Source organism: Lathamus discolor, unplaced genomic scaffold (assembly GCF_037157495.1).
Source record: "Lathamus discolor isolate bLatDis1 unplaced genomic scaffold, bLatDis1.hap1 Scaffold_76, whole genome shotgun sequence".
Taxonomy (NCBI): Eukaryota; Metazoa; Chordata; class Aves; order Psittaciformes; family Psittacidae; genus Lathamus; species Lathamus discolor.
The window spans coordinates 195,322-209,094 of record NW_027069388.1 but is presented as its reverse complement, the minus strand read 5'-3'; the positions used below and the strand labels follow the sequence as shown (position 1 = coordinate 209,094).

General features: G+C 64.4%; 1 protein-coding gene across 1 annotated transcript; it reads left to right on the top strand.

Moving 5' to 3' along the window:
• Positions 1–966: 966 nt before the first annotated feature.
• Positions 967–13,546, top strand: LOC136006870 (repressor of RNA polymerase III transcription MAF1 homolog). Its single transcript, XM_065664911.1, has 8 exons — positions 967–1,275; positions 4,487–4,620; positions 5,053–5,181; positions 6,142–6,307; positions 9,653–9,774; positions 10,016–10,135; positions 10,657–10,776; positions 11,560–13,546. The coding sequence occupies exons 2-8, from the start codon at positions 4,538–4,540 to the stop codon at positions 11,579–11,581; spliced, it is 762 nt and encodes a 253-aa protein (XP_065520983.1). The 5' UTR covers positions 967–1,275; positions 4,487–4,537; the 3' UTR covers positions 11,582–13,546.
• The last annotated feature ends 227 nt before the right edge of the window (positions 13,547–13,773 follow it).

The window sequence follows — 13,773 nt, the reverse complement described above, 5'->3', positions numbered from 1 at the left end:
CAGGGGATAGGCAGAGACAGCAAGGGCAGGCAGGGATAGGCAGAGACAGGCAGGGATAGGCAGAGACAGCAGGGATAGGCAGAGACAGGCAGGGATAGGCAGAGACAGGCAGGGATAGGCAGAGACAGGCAGGGATAGGCAGAGACAGGCAAGGGCAGGCAGGGATAGGCAGGGACAGGTAGGGATAGGCAGGGACAGGCAGGGACAGGCACGGACAGGCAAGGACAGGCAGGGATAGGTAAGGACAGGCAGGGACAGGCAGAGACAGGCAGGGATAGGCAGGGACAGGCAGGACAGGCACGGACAGGCAGGGACAGGCAGCAGGGGGGAGGTGTCACAGCCCCGGCCCCCCTCCCCCAGCCGCGGCCTCGCTCCGTCCCCGCACGGAAGCCCCGGTCCGGTTCCCCCCCCCCTCGCCCCCCCCCATCTCTCACCGCGCCTCCCGCGCCTCGTCGCGCCGGAGCTCGAGGCGGAAGCGGCGGCGGGCGGCGGGCGCGGGGCTCGCGCTGAGCTGCAGGCGGAGCGCGGCGGCCGCGGGCAGCGGCGGGAGGCGGGCGGCGCGCGCCAGCGCGGCCCTCACCGACATCAGCACCGTGAGCGGCGGAGAGGCCGCGGCCCCGGCCCCGGGCAGCGCCATGTTTGGGGCGCCGCCGAACGGGGCCCGCGGCCAGGAAACACGGCCCCGAGAACGCGAGTTCCGGAACAAACGTTCCGCCCCCCCCCCTCCGGCGGTGATTGACGGCTGCTCCGCCCGTTCTTCCCCCCCCCCCCACCTCCGCGGCTTTGTTCCCAGCGGCCAATCAGAACGCGGAGCGCTCCGGTTGGTGGGCGGGGCTCCCGGGCTTCCCCGCGGAGGGCGGGCTCTAGCGCTGACTGACGGGTCCTACAGCCAATAGGAGGGCAAGGCGGCGGGGATTGCCAGGGCCGCTGGCAAATAGGACGCGGCCGTCCGCGGGCGCCGCTCGGACCGGACGGGCCGCGGGTGGGGCCTCGGTGGTTGTTGTCGTCCGGTGCCGGAGGAGAAGGTCGCCGCTCGCCGCTCGCCCCGGAGGGACTCGCAGGTCTCGCTCAGCCGCTCGCACCGTCCCGAGCACTCGGGGGACATGTCGAGGTGGGCGCAGGCCCGGTGGTCCGGCGCCGGACGGCGGACGGCGGCCGAGGCACACGCGCCCTCCTCGAGCTTTCCCCGGAGACGCTTCACGTTACAAACGCCCCGAGCTTGAAGGAGTTGTCACGGCGAGGAGGCCCCGCCGGGACCGAGAGCAGGAAGCGCCGGTAAGTCCGCTCCTCGGAACCGCTATGAGAGCAGCGCCCCCACACACCCGGCGGACTACAACTCCCATGGTGCACCGCGGCGGGCGCGGCGCGCAGGGGGGAGCGGCTGTGGTGCGCGGGGCATGCTGGGAGTTGTAGTCCGCGCGGGGCATGGTGGGAAGGCTCCGCCGCGGCCTGTCACTGTCATGGGCGGGTGTGAGGCGGGGGGACCGCGGTGGGCCCCGAGGGGCCGGGGGGGGCTCACCGGGGCTGCGGGCAGCGGCTGGGCCTGGCTCTGCTTCTCCTTTGTGGTGCCTGCGCCCCTGGGTCACCGATCCCAGCCTGGTTTGGTTGAAGGGGCCTCAAAGCGCCTCCGGCCCCAACCCCTGCAGGGCAGGGACCCCTTCCACTGGAGCAGGGGGCTCCGAGCCCCTGGGTCCAACCTGGCCTCGAGCACTGCCAGGGATGGAGCATCCCCAGCTTCTCCCTTCACCCCCTGCCAGTGCCCCAGCACCCTCATGGGAAGAACTCCCCAAGACCCCATCACCTCTTCCCTCTTCCTCCCCATCCCATCCCTGCCTCCCTTGGCCCAAGCCCCTCTCCAGGCTCCCTGCAGCCCCTTCAGGCCCTGGAGCTGCTCTCAGGTCTCCCCTTCAGGCCCCTTCCTTCTCCAGGCTGCCCCAGCCCAGCTCTCCCAGCCTGGCCCCAGGGCAGAGCCGCCCAGCTCCACGTCTCTCCTGTGCTGCTGCCCTAGAGCTGCACATTGACCGCAGGGGGGTCTCCCCAGAGCACCACAGAGGGGGCCAATCCCACCCTTCCTCCTCCTCTGTCTCCTCTTTCCCCCTCTGCAGGGGCCGTCCATCGCCCCACTTCCATCTCAGGTAACACTGGGGGTGTTCAGGGCTGATCCCTCCCTTGGGGAGAGATGTGGGCTGGGCCCCAGACCCTCTCCTCTCCATTTTCGTCCCAAAGAGGACACATTCACTGTCACCAGGGTGACTTCTCTTGCCCTAAATCATTCCGTTTGCTTCTCCTTCACTGTGCTTCAGCGCTTCAGGTCAGTGTTACCTCTCCCAGTCCCTGCTTCTACACAGGGTGTCTCCCTCTGGGTCCCTCCACATGGTCTCTGATGGCATTAAACCACATGTGAGCCCTGTTGCACCCAAAGCCCTTTAGATTAAGCTGATCTTAAGGAGACTGAGATATGGCTTCAGGGCCTTGTATTGCCCCTTGGTGCTGGACGAATCTCTGTGCTTGTCCCCATGGGTGCTATGAGACAGGCGGCTGCTGGTGCTGTGCGGGGCAGGAAGGAGCCGTGCCCTGGCACTGATGGCTGTTGTGCCAAAGGGCAGCTGAACTCCTCACGTAACACCCTTTGACCACCACCGGCAGTAAAAGTGCTTCTGCAAAACCTCCTGAGGAAGCGGCTCCGTTTGGGCCAGGGAGAGTAAATCCATGTTCCGTAGAATTCCTGCTGTGCGTGAAGCCAGCTGTGTCCTTCAGGGTCAGAAGGGGGCTGAGAGCCTCCCACTGCTGTGTTGCCCAGGCTCCTGGAATCATGGAATCAGCCAGGTTGGGAAAGCCCTTTAAGCTCATCCAGTCCAACCCTTACCCCAGCCCTGCCAAGGCCACCCCTGCCCCATGGCACTGAGGGGGTGTGAGCACTCGCAGGGCCGGTGCCTGCAGCCCTGCCCTGAGCAGCCCCTTCCAATGCTGAGCACCCTCTGGGGCAGGAATTGTCCCTCAGCTCCATCTGACCCTGCCCTGGGGCAGCTTGGGGCCGGTTCCTCTTGTCCCATCCCTTGTTCCTTGGGAGCAGAGCCCAGCCCCTCCTGGCTCCATCCTCCTGTCAGGCACTTGTAGGGAGCCATCAGGTCCCCCCTGAGCCTTCTCTTCTCCAGACTGAACCCCCCAGCTCCCTCAGCCCTTCCCCATCCCCGCTGTGCTCCAGGCCCTGCACCAGCCCCATTGCCCTTCTCTGCCCCTGCTCCAGCCCCTCAATGTCTCTCTTGCAGTGAGGGGCCCACAACTGCTGTGCTCAGACCTGGTTCTCCCTCACTGGGAGCGAATGAACCAAACTTAGGTGCTTTAAAGAGCTGACAGCAGCCGGAGACCCACGTGGAAGCACTGGGGATGGCAGGAACTTGGCGTTCCTGCACCCAGGGATGTTCTTTCCAGTTGGGAATGCTCTGGATCCCTGGCAGCCGATACCTGATGCCGGGTGGGGGTTGCGGAGCCATCGCTGCCGAGGTCTTTGGCACCGCTTCCCTCTTCGCAGCCTGTTTACAGCTTCTCCTGTTACAGACTCAGAGAGGCCCCGGCTGGGGAGGGAACAGGGGCCACGGGCTGGGCCCTTCCCCTCCAGCGGTCACTCTGTGCCTGTCCCTCTGGGCCATGCTTCCCGATGTGGGAATAGGAGAGGAAAGAACAGGAGCAGGAACAGTTTCCTTTCCTGGAGGAAGGGACTGGGAAGCAGTCATAGAACCATGGAATGGGTTGGGCTGGAAGGGACCTTAAAGCTCCAAGCCCTGCACGGGCACGGACCCCTTCCACTGGAGCAGGGGGCTCCAAGCTCCATCCAACCTGGCCTTGGGCACTGCCAGGGATGGGGTCGTGTTGAGCTTCTCCGCCCCCCAGCACCCCCGGTCCTGCTCCTCAGGCTCCAGCCCCTCTGCCCCAGCCTGGATCCGGGCTGGCGTTGCCCCGAGCCAGGGCCAGGACCTTGCCCTTGGCCTGGTTGAGCCCCAGGAGGTTGCCACCTCTCCAGCCTGTGCAGTCCCTCCGATCCCAGCCCTTTCCCCCAGTGTCCCTGCACCAGCGCTGCCTCGCTGAGGGGGCTCAATCCCACTGCCCGTGGGGCCCACAGAGACACGGAACAGGGCCGTTGCCAACCCTGCCCCCCCAGATACCGCGCTCATCACTGGTCTCCACGTGGACATGGAGCTGTTGACCACGGCTCCTTGAATGCGACCTCCCAGGCAGTTCCTGCTCCACCAAGTGGCCCATCCACCGTGTTCGTGCTTCCAGGTTGAGGACAAGGATGTCCTATGGGACAGCGTGCGGTGGTGCTGGTGCTGCTCTTGGCTCAGGTGTCCCATGGCAGTGGAGCTCTGCTCGCCCCTCTCAGCTCTGAGGGCCACCACTGCGATCCCCTGGGGTCGGTGCCACGCAGCAGCGAGGAGGCAGCTCCTGGGATCCGCATTCCTGGGCTCTGAGGGCTCTTTCCCCGTAGGATCCGGATTCGCAGCAGTGTTACCAGGGAATCGCTGGGAACGTCGGGACAATGAAGCTGTTGGAGAACTCCAGTTTTGAAGCAATAAACTCCCAACTGACAGTGGAGACGGGCGACGCACACATCATCGGCCGGTGGGTGCCTCTGCCTGGTATCCAATGGGAACAGGGATGGGATCCTGTGTGCCGGTGATCCCCTCTGGCAGGATCCTGTGTAGCTGCAGTCCCATCCAGCTGCTATCCTGTGCAGCTGCACTGGGGCACATGTGAGAGACACATAGGGATGTCTCTCATCCATGTCCCTGGAATTGCCACTCAGCTCATCCCAACCTCCTGTGGGCCTCCTCAGGGTGCCCATCGGCATCTCCGCACCTTCGCAAGGGGGTTGTGGCCACGGTTGCCTTTTACCCAGCTCAGACCCAGCAGCACGTGGAGGGTGGCTCCTGGGGCCTGGAGATGCCCTGTCCGTGCTGGTGGCCACATCCAAGCCCCGGTGGCCGTGGTGATGCTTGGCGGGGGCCTTCTGGTGCTGTGCTGGGGGGCTCATGCTGCTTGGTGTCTCTGCAGGATCGAGAGCTACTCGTGCAAGATGGCTGGCGATGACAAGCACATGTTCAAGCAGTTCTGCCAGGAGGGCCAGCCGCACGTCCTGGAGGCCCTGTCACCTCCTCAGACCACGGGCATCAGCCCCAGCAGGTACCACGGGGATGCAGGACACGGGCAGCGGCGAGTCTGTGGTGGGAGGTTGGGATTCACTGAGGGAATGACCCTGGTGTTGCTCCTGGGCTGTCCGCTCTGCTTGTTCTGCACATCCTGGAGTGGCTGAGGTGGGAAAAGATGTTTAAGAGCATCCAGATCATCCGGTGAGACAATGGCACAGGGCGCCCAGAGAAGCTGTGGCTGCCCCATCCCTGGCAGTGCTCAAGGCCAGGTTGGACACAAGGGCTTGGAGCCCCCTGCTCCAGTGGAAGGGGTCCCTGCTTAGGGCAGGGCTTGGAGCTGGAGGAGCTTTAAGCTCCCTTCAACCCAAACCATTCCATGATCCTAAGTCCAGCCTTTCCCCAGCACTGCCAAGGCCACCACTAACCCATGTCCCCAAGTGCCACATCTACACATCCTTTAGATACCTCCAGAGTTGGTGCCTGCAGCCCTGCCCTGGGCAGCCTGTTCCAATGCCTGAGCACCCTCTGGGGCAGGAATTGTCCCTCAGCTCCATCTGACCCTGCCCTGGGGCAGCTTGAGGCCGGTTCCTCTTGTCCCATCCCTTGTTCCTTGGGAGCAGAGCCCAGCCCCTCCTGGCTCCATCCTCCTGTCAGGCACTTGCAGGGAGCCATCAGGTCTCCCCTGAGCCTTCTCTTCTCCATCTGAACCCCCCAGCTCCCTCAGCCCTTCCCCATCCCCGCTGGGCTCCAGGCCCTGCACCAGCTCCATTCCCTTCTCTGGCCCCACTCCAGCCCCTCAATGTCTCTCTTGCAGTGGGGGGCCCGGAGCTGAGCACAGGATCCAAGCTGCGGCCTCCCCAGTGCCTGGTGCAGGGGCACAATCCCTGCCCCGGCCCCGCTGCCGCCCTGGGGCTGGTACAGGCCGTGGTGCAGGTGCCTCTCTGGGCACGGGCTGCTCCCACGGTGCCAGCACTGACCCTGTTGTGCCCCCCAGGCTCAGCAAAAGCCAGAGTGGGGACGAGGAGGGGCCCCTCAGTGACAAGTGCAGCCGCAAGACCCTGTTCTACCTGATCGCGACACTCAACGAGTCCTTCCGGCCCGACTACGACTTCAGCGCCGCCAAGAGCCACGAGTTCAGCCGGGAGCCCAGCCTCAACTGGGTGAGCACAGCACCCCCTGCACCAGAGACACAGCACCCAGAGACACAGCACCCAGAGACACAGCACCCCCCGCACCAGAGACACAGCACCCCGAGACACAGCACCCAGAGACACGGCACCCCCAGCACCAGAGACACAGCACCCAGAGACACAGCACCCCCCGCACCAGAGACACAGCACCCAGAGACACAGCACCCCCCGCACCAGAGACACAGCACCCAGAGACACAGCACACAGAGACACAGCACCCAGAGACACAGCACCCCCAGCACCCAGAGACACAGTGCCCAGAGACACAGCACCCCCTGCACCAGAGACACAGCACCCAGAGGCACAGCACCCCCAGCACCCAGAGACACAGCACCCAGAGACACAGCACCCCCAGCACCCAGAGACACAGCACCCCCAGCACCCAGAGACACAGCACCCAGAGACACAGCACTCCCAGCACCCAGAGACACAGTGCCCAGAGACACAGCACCCCCTGCACCAGAGACACAGCACCCAGAGGCACAGCACCCCCAGCACCCAGAGACACAGCACCCAGAGACACAGCACCCCCAGCACCCAGAGACACAGCACCCCCAGCACCCAGAGACACAGCACCCAGAGACACGGCACCCCCAGCACCAGAGACACAGCACCCAGAGACACAGCACCCCCCGCACCAGAGACACAGCACCCAGAGACACAGCACCCCCCGCACCAGAGACACAGCACCCAGAGACACAGCACACAGAGACACAGCACCCAGAGACACAGCACCCCCAGCACCCAGAGACACAGTGCCCAGAGACACAGCACCCCCTGCACCAGAGACACAGCACCCAGAGGCACAGCACCCCCAGCACCCAGAGACACAGCACCCAGAGACACAGCACCCCCAGCACCCAGAGACACAGCACCCCCAGCACCCAGAGACACAGCACCCAGAGACATGGCACCCCCAGCACCCAGAGACACAGCACCCAGAGACACGGCACCCCCAGCACCCAGAGACACAGCACCCAGAGACACAGCACCCCCAGCACCCAGAGACACAGCACCCAGAGACACGGCACCCCCAGCACCCAGAGACACAGCACCCAGAGACGCAGCACCCAGAGACACAGCACCTAGAGACACAGCACCCCCCGCACCAGAGACACAGCACCCAGAGACACAGCACCCCCTGCACCAGAGGCACAGCACCCAGAGACACGGCACCCAGAGACACGGCACCCGTAGCACCCAGAGACACAGCACCCAGAGACACGGCACCCCCAGCACCCAGAGACACGGCACCCAGAGACACAGCACCCCCAGCACCCAGAGACACAGCACCCAGAGACACAGCACCCCCAGCACCCAGAGACACAGCACCCAGAGACACAGCACCCCCTGCACCAGAGACACAGCACCCAGAGACACGGCACCCCCCGCAGCAGAGGCACAGCACCCAGAGACACGGCACCCCCAGCACCGAGAGACACAGCACCCAGAGACACAGCACCCCCAGCACCCAGAGACACAGCACCCAGAGACACAGCACCCCCAGCACCCAGAGACACAGCACCCAGAGACACAGCATCCCCCGCACCAGAGACACAGCACCCAGAGACACAGCACCCAGAGACATGGCACCCCCAGCACCCAGAGACACAGCACCCAGAGACACGGCACCCAGAGACATGGCAACTGCTGCACCCATAACCACAGCACCCCCCCTGCACCCATAGCCACAGCACCTACCCCAGCACCCTGTCGTGGTTTAAACCCAGCCACACAGCTCCTTCACTCACTCCCCGCCTTCTTTCCCTCCCTCTACTCCCAGAGGGACGGAGAAGAGAATTGAAACGAATGCAGCTCCCACGGGTTGAGATCAGTTCAGTAACTAAGGTGTAACACATCACTGCTGCTGCCACCAGCGATAACAGCGATAAGGGAGATGACGAGGGAAGAGAATACACCACCTCAGCACCAGCCGACCAATAACTCGCCCCACAGCACCCAACCGCGCACCCACCGGTCCCTCGTCCAGCCCTGCAGTGCCCCCAGCCCTTCCGGGGCACTCCCCGTTACATCCTGGGCGTGCTGTGCTGTGCTATGCAATACCCCTTTGGGTAGTTTGGGTCGGGTGTCCTGTCCCTGCTTCCTCCCGGCCTCCCTCCTCCCTGGCAGAGCAGGAGGCTCACAAAGTCCTTGGTCAGAGCGAACATTTGAGCAGCAACTGAAAACGGCGGCGTTATCAGCGCTGTTAGCAGGCCATCCAAACACAGCACGGCACCGGCCACCAAGGAGGAGAGTAACTGCGAATGCTGAACCCAGCACACCCATAGACACAGCACCCACAGCACAGCACCCACCCTGGGCACCTACCCCCAGCCCCAGCACCCATGGATGCTGCACCCACCCCAGCACCCCACTCCCCGGCACCCTTAGACCCAGCACCCGCACTCCCAGCACCCTGAGGAGCCCCTGTCCCTGAGGAGAAGCAGCGTGGATCTGCTGGGGCAGTGCCCGGCTCTCCGGGGAGCCCCACAGCGCTGCTGTGATCCCGGGAATGCTGCGCTCCCTCCCGCAGCAGCATCAGGCCTGGGATGAGGCCATCCCCATGGAACGGGTTGGGTTGGAAGGGAGCTTAAAGCTCTTCCAGCTCCAACCCCTGCCAGGGCAGGGACCCCTTCCACTGGAGCAGGGGGCTCCAAGCCCCTGTGTCCAACCTGGCCTTGAGCACTGCCAGGGATGGGGCAGCCACAGCTTCTCTGGGCACCCTGTGCCAGCGCCTCAGCACCCTCACAGGGAAGAGCTTCTGCCTAAGAGCTCAGCTCAGCCTCCCCTCGGGCAGGTTCAAGCCATTCCCCTTGTCCCAAGCCCCTCTCCAGCTCTCCTCCCTCCTGGGAGAAGCTCTGTGGGTGCTGTTCCCCGCAGCCATTCCCTGGTGTTTTCCATTGGCAGCAGCCCCCTTGCTCTTCACTCTCCCTCAGGAGCAGCCTCTCCTGGGCAGGGATTTCCATGCCCGCTGCCAGGGATGTCTTTGGGGGCAGAAGGGTGAGGGATCGGTGGTGCCTCGAGTCCTCCCTGCTGAGGCCTCCCTGGCGCTGCCGGTGCCTTCATCCCTGTGCTCGCAGCACCCGTGCCTGGAGGCTTCTTGCCCTTGCAGCAGGGATGGGGCTCTGCAGAGCTCTGAGCACCTCCGGGAGGTGCCGGGGTCTCCATGTCCGTGTGCCCCTGCCCTGCCTGCCCATCGCCGCTCCGGGGCTGCTTCCTCTCGCGGGAGGGAGGGAGGGAGGGATGGGGAGGCCGAGCTCCATGGAGCAGGGGGGAAGCAGCAGCTCCTCTGAGGAGCCCTCCTGGCCTCTGCAGGTGGTGAACGCCGTCAACTGCAGCCTCTTCTCTGCCGTGCGGGAGGACTTCAATGCGCTGAAGCCTCACCTCTGGGATGCTGTGGATGAGGAGATCTGCCTGGCCGAGTGTGACATCTACAGGTAAGGGGCAGGAGCATCCCTGGGCCCGTGTCCTGCCCCCACCACCCTTCCCCTGGCCTCCACTCCAGGGGCAAGCTCTTGTCCTCCCTCCTAAACCAGCGCAGGGGCTGGCTCCTGTCACCAACCACCTGAGCAGCCCATGGAGGCGGCTCCAGGCTCTCCCGATCTCCTTTCCCCTCCTCGGGGCTGGCACCGGGAGCAGGATCCAACGCGGGGTTTCTTGTGCCTCCACTTGTTGCAGCTACAACCCCGACCTGGACTCGGACCCTTTTGGGGAGGACGGCAGCCTCTGGTCCTTCAACTACTTCTTCTACAACAAGAGGCTGAAGAGGATTGTGTTCTTCACGTGTCGCTCCATCAGGTCAGGCCGGGCCGCGTCTCTGAAGTCACCCCAGAAACGAATCCCCTCTTTGCAAGTCATGGCCCTCCTGGTCCCAAGCTGGGTGCAGTGGAAACATCATAGGATCAGCTAGGTTGGACAAGACCTTTGGGACCATCGCGTCCTCAGGAGCTGCTAAACCTCGTCCTGCTCTTTATTCATAGACTCATGGCATGGGTTGGGTTGGGAAGGAGCTTAAAGCTCCTCCAGTTCCAAGCCCTGTCAGGGCAGGGACCCCTTCCACTGGAGCAGGGGGCTCCAAGCCCCTGTGTCCAGCCTGGCCTTGAGCACTGCCAGGGGTGGGGCAGCCCCAGCTTCTCCCTTCAGCCCCTGCCAGTGCCCCACCACTCATGGGGAAGAACTCCCCAGGATCCCATCTAACTGCTTCATTCCAGTTGGAGCTGTTCCTCCTCATCCCATCCCTTGTCCCAAGCCCACCTCCAGGTTTCCCATAGCCCCTTTAGGCCCTGGAAGCTGCTCTAAGCTCTCCTTTCCCCCGCCAGCGGGTACACGTACACGCGCTCGGAAGCTGGCAACGAGCTGGACATGGATCTTGGTGAAGGGGATGCGGAAGAGAGCAGGGACACGGGCGACGCCGAGAGCAGCAGCATCGAGGAGGAGAGGTGGGTGAGCTCCATGGGTCAGAGCCTGTGGGTGAGCTCCGTGGGTCAGAGCCTGTGGGTGAGCTCCGTGGGTCGGAGCCTGTGGGTGAGCTCCGTGGGTCGGAGCCTGTGGGTGAGCTCCGTGGGTCGGAGCCTGTGGGTGAGCTCCGTGGGTCGGAGCCTGTGGGTGAGCTCTGTGGGTCGGAGCCTATGGGTGAGCTCTGTGGGTCTGAGCCTGTGGGTGAGCTCCATGGGTCGGACCTTGTGGGTGAGCTCCATGGGTCGGACCCTGTGGGTCAGCTCTGGGTCAGAGCCTGTGGGTGAGCTCCGTGGGTCGGAGCCTGTGGGTGAGCTCCGTGGCTCAGAGCCTGTGGGTGAGCTCCATGGTTCGGACCCTGTGGGTGAGCTCCGTGGGTCTGAGCCTGTGGGTGAGCTCCGTGGGTCAGAGCCTGTGGGTGAGCTCCGTGGGTCAGAGCCTGTGGGTGAGCTCCATGGGTCGGACCCTGTGGGTCAGCTCTGGGTCAGAGCCTGTGGGTGAGCTCCGTGGGTCGGAGCCTATGGGTGAGCTCTGTGGGTCAGAGCCTGTGGGTGAGCTCCGTGGGTCGGAGCCTGTGGGTGAGCTCTGTGGGTCGGAGCCTGTGGGTGAGCTCCGTGGGTCTGAGCCTGTGGGTCAGCTCCATGGGTCGGAGCCTGTGGGTGAGCTCCGTGGGTCGGACCTGCTCATACAGGGGTCGAGTTGGAAGGGCCCCCAGAGACCACGCTCCTGGTGCCGCAGCAGAGCCATGACCCCGCGCTTGGTTCCAGGTTGCCGGTTATGTGCATGTGAGGCCCGGAGCCGCCCCGAGGCACCGCAGCCGTGCTGGACCCCGTCCTCTGCCTGCATCCCCGGAGGAGCCAGCCCCGAGCTGCCGCCTGCCCTGCCCGGCACCACGTACACTGGAGACCCGGACACCCCCTGCGGACACCCCCCCGTGGGGAGCTCCCGGAAGCTTTGCTGCACTTTATGCTCCCCTCCTCGCCTGCACTGACCCGCAGAGTGCCCGCGGTGCTGGCGCCGGGCAGGATGGTCCCACAGCGCTTGGCTTGGACTGGTTTTACCCCCAGACGCCGTCCGTCCATGGCAGAGGCGGCCGCCGTGGGACCCCCCCCGCAGATGAACTCCACAAACTGTGCTGGAGAAGGTCCGTTCTTGTTTCAAGGGGTTTCTGTGCTCCTGCCTCTGCCCGCAGCGGCCGCCGTGTCCTGGGGCTGCCGGTGGCCTTGGTGAGTCCCTGCTGGACCTGATGCCACAGCAGCACCCCCCCCCCCCCCCCCCGCAATGGGGACCAGGGGGGGTTAAACCCAACCTGACTTTTGGTGATGGGGAGGCCAGAGCGGGGCCGGTGCCAGGTTTGGGTGGGGGTGAGCAGGGTGCTGGGTGCTGCTGCTCCCAGCCTGCTTTGCTTCAGCAGTGGCTGCCCCCATCCCTCCGTCCCCGTCACCCCACTGTGGATGAGAGCAGAGGCTGGGGGGCAAATCCACCCCCCCCCCCCCGTCCCAGTCTGGGTTTTGGCTGGGACAGGGCAGGGAGAACCAAGCCAGGTTTACCTGAGCTGAGGTTAATGGAGCTGAGCTGAGTTTAATGGAGCTGAGTTGGGTTGAGTTGAGCTGAGCCCCTTGAGTTGAACCAAGCTGAGTTGGGCTGGGTTGGGTTGAGTTGGGTCGAATTGAGTTGAGTTGGGTTGGGTTGAGTTGGGTTGAGTTGACCTGAGCCCCGCTGAGTTGGGTTGGGTTGATCTGAGCCCAGCTGAGTTGAGCTGAGTTGGATTGGGTTGAGCTGGGTTCAGCTGTGTTGAAGCTGAGCTGAGCTGGGTTGAGTTGAGTTGGGTTGAGTTGAGTTGGGTTGAGTTCGGTTGGGTTGACTTGGGTTGAGTTGACCTGAGGCCAGCTGAGTTGAGTTGGGTTGGGTTGAGCTGGGTTCAGCTGCATTGAAGCTTAGCTGAGCTGGGTTGAGTTGAGTTGGGTTGAGTTGACCGGAGCCCAGCTGAGTTGGGTTGGGTTGAGCTGGGTTGAGTTGGGTTGAGTTGACTGGAGCCCAGCTGAGTTGGGTTGGGTTCAGCTGGGTTCAGCTGCGTTGAAGCTGAGCACGCACAAAGAGGGGCAGCAGCTGCCTCAGCAGCCTCACCGCACCCTCTGCCCCCCAAGGGGAGCTGCTTTGGGGCAGCACCAGCCCCACGGGCCCTCACCCCCCCCCGGCGCAGCCTCCACAGCCCCTGCCCCATGGCTGAGGGTTCGGGCAGGGACTCTCTTTAGGAAGAGGCTGTTCGGGGGTGCTGGGGAGCCCCAAGGACGCTGGGGTTTTGTTCCCCACGTCCCTGGGCTTGATGCAGGGTGAGAGGCTCCAGGTGATGCTGCAGGCGCGGATCCAGCCTCTGGCCGGGTCTTTGTGTGCAGGGGGAAGATGGAGACCCCAGGCAGGCAGAGACAGACCCCAGAGCCCCCGCTCCATCCCCGGGTGCCGGGAGCTCCATCGGTGGCTCCACAGCCGCATCCCCCCTGACCCCAGAGCTTGGTCTGAACCCGGAGCTTCTGCCCTCTGCTCCTGAGGCTGGAGCTGCTGCTGCCCTCATTGGGGATTGCCTTCAGCACACCCCCCCCCCAGCACCCATGGGTGCTCCCGGCAGGATTCAGCTCCATCCCATCCCTGCATCCCTGCTCGCGCTCCCATGGCTGCCTCCCTGTGCCCCCCCGGGGAGGGGACCGCACAGCGCCGCAATGCATCGGCACCAATAAAGGTTTCCTTGTGATCGCCCCCCGGCCTTGGGCACCCGGCATGGGGGGGGACGGGGGGGACACGAGGTGGGGCTCAGGCAGAGGCCATGGGTTTGGAACCACCACATCCAGGTGCTTAACGGAGTCATTCCTGCTCCGTGGCCCCTCCTGGAGCGTTGGTTTCTGCGTCCCGTTACGGCTTCAGCTTCCCGTTTATTGCTTTATCCTCCCTGGAACTGGATCTCATTGTGGAATCCCAGCCTGGTT

Coding starts and splice junctions, on each gene's coding strand:
- LOC136006870 (XM_065664911.1), top strand. CDS start 4,538: ATGAAGCTGTTGGAGAACTCCAGTTTTGAAGCAATAAACTCCCAACTG. Junction 5,182..6,141: donor ACGGGCATCAGCCCCAGCAG/GTACCACGGGGA, acceptor TGTGCCCCCCAG/GCTCAGCAAAAGCCAGAGTG. Junction 6,308..9,652: donor GGGAGCCCAGCCTCAACTGG/GTGAGCACAGCA, acceptor TGGCCTCTGCAG/GTGGTGAACGCCGTCAACTG.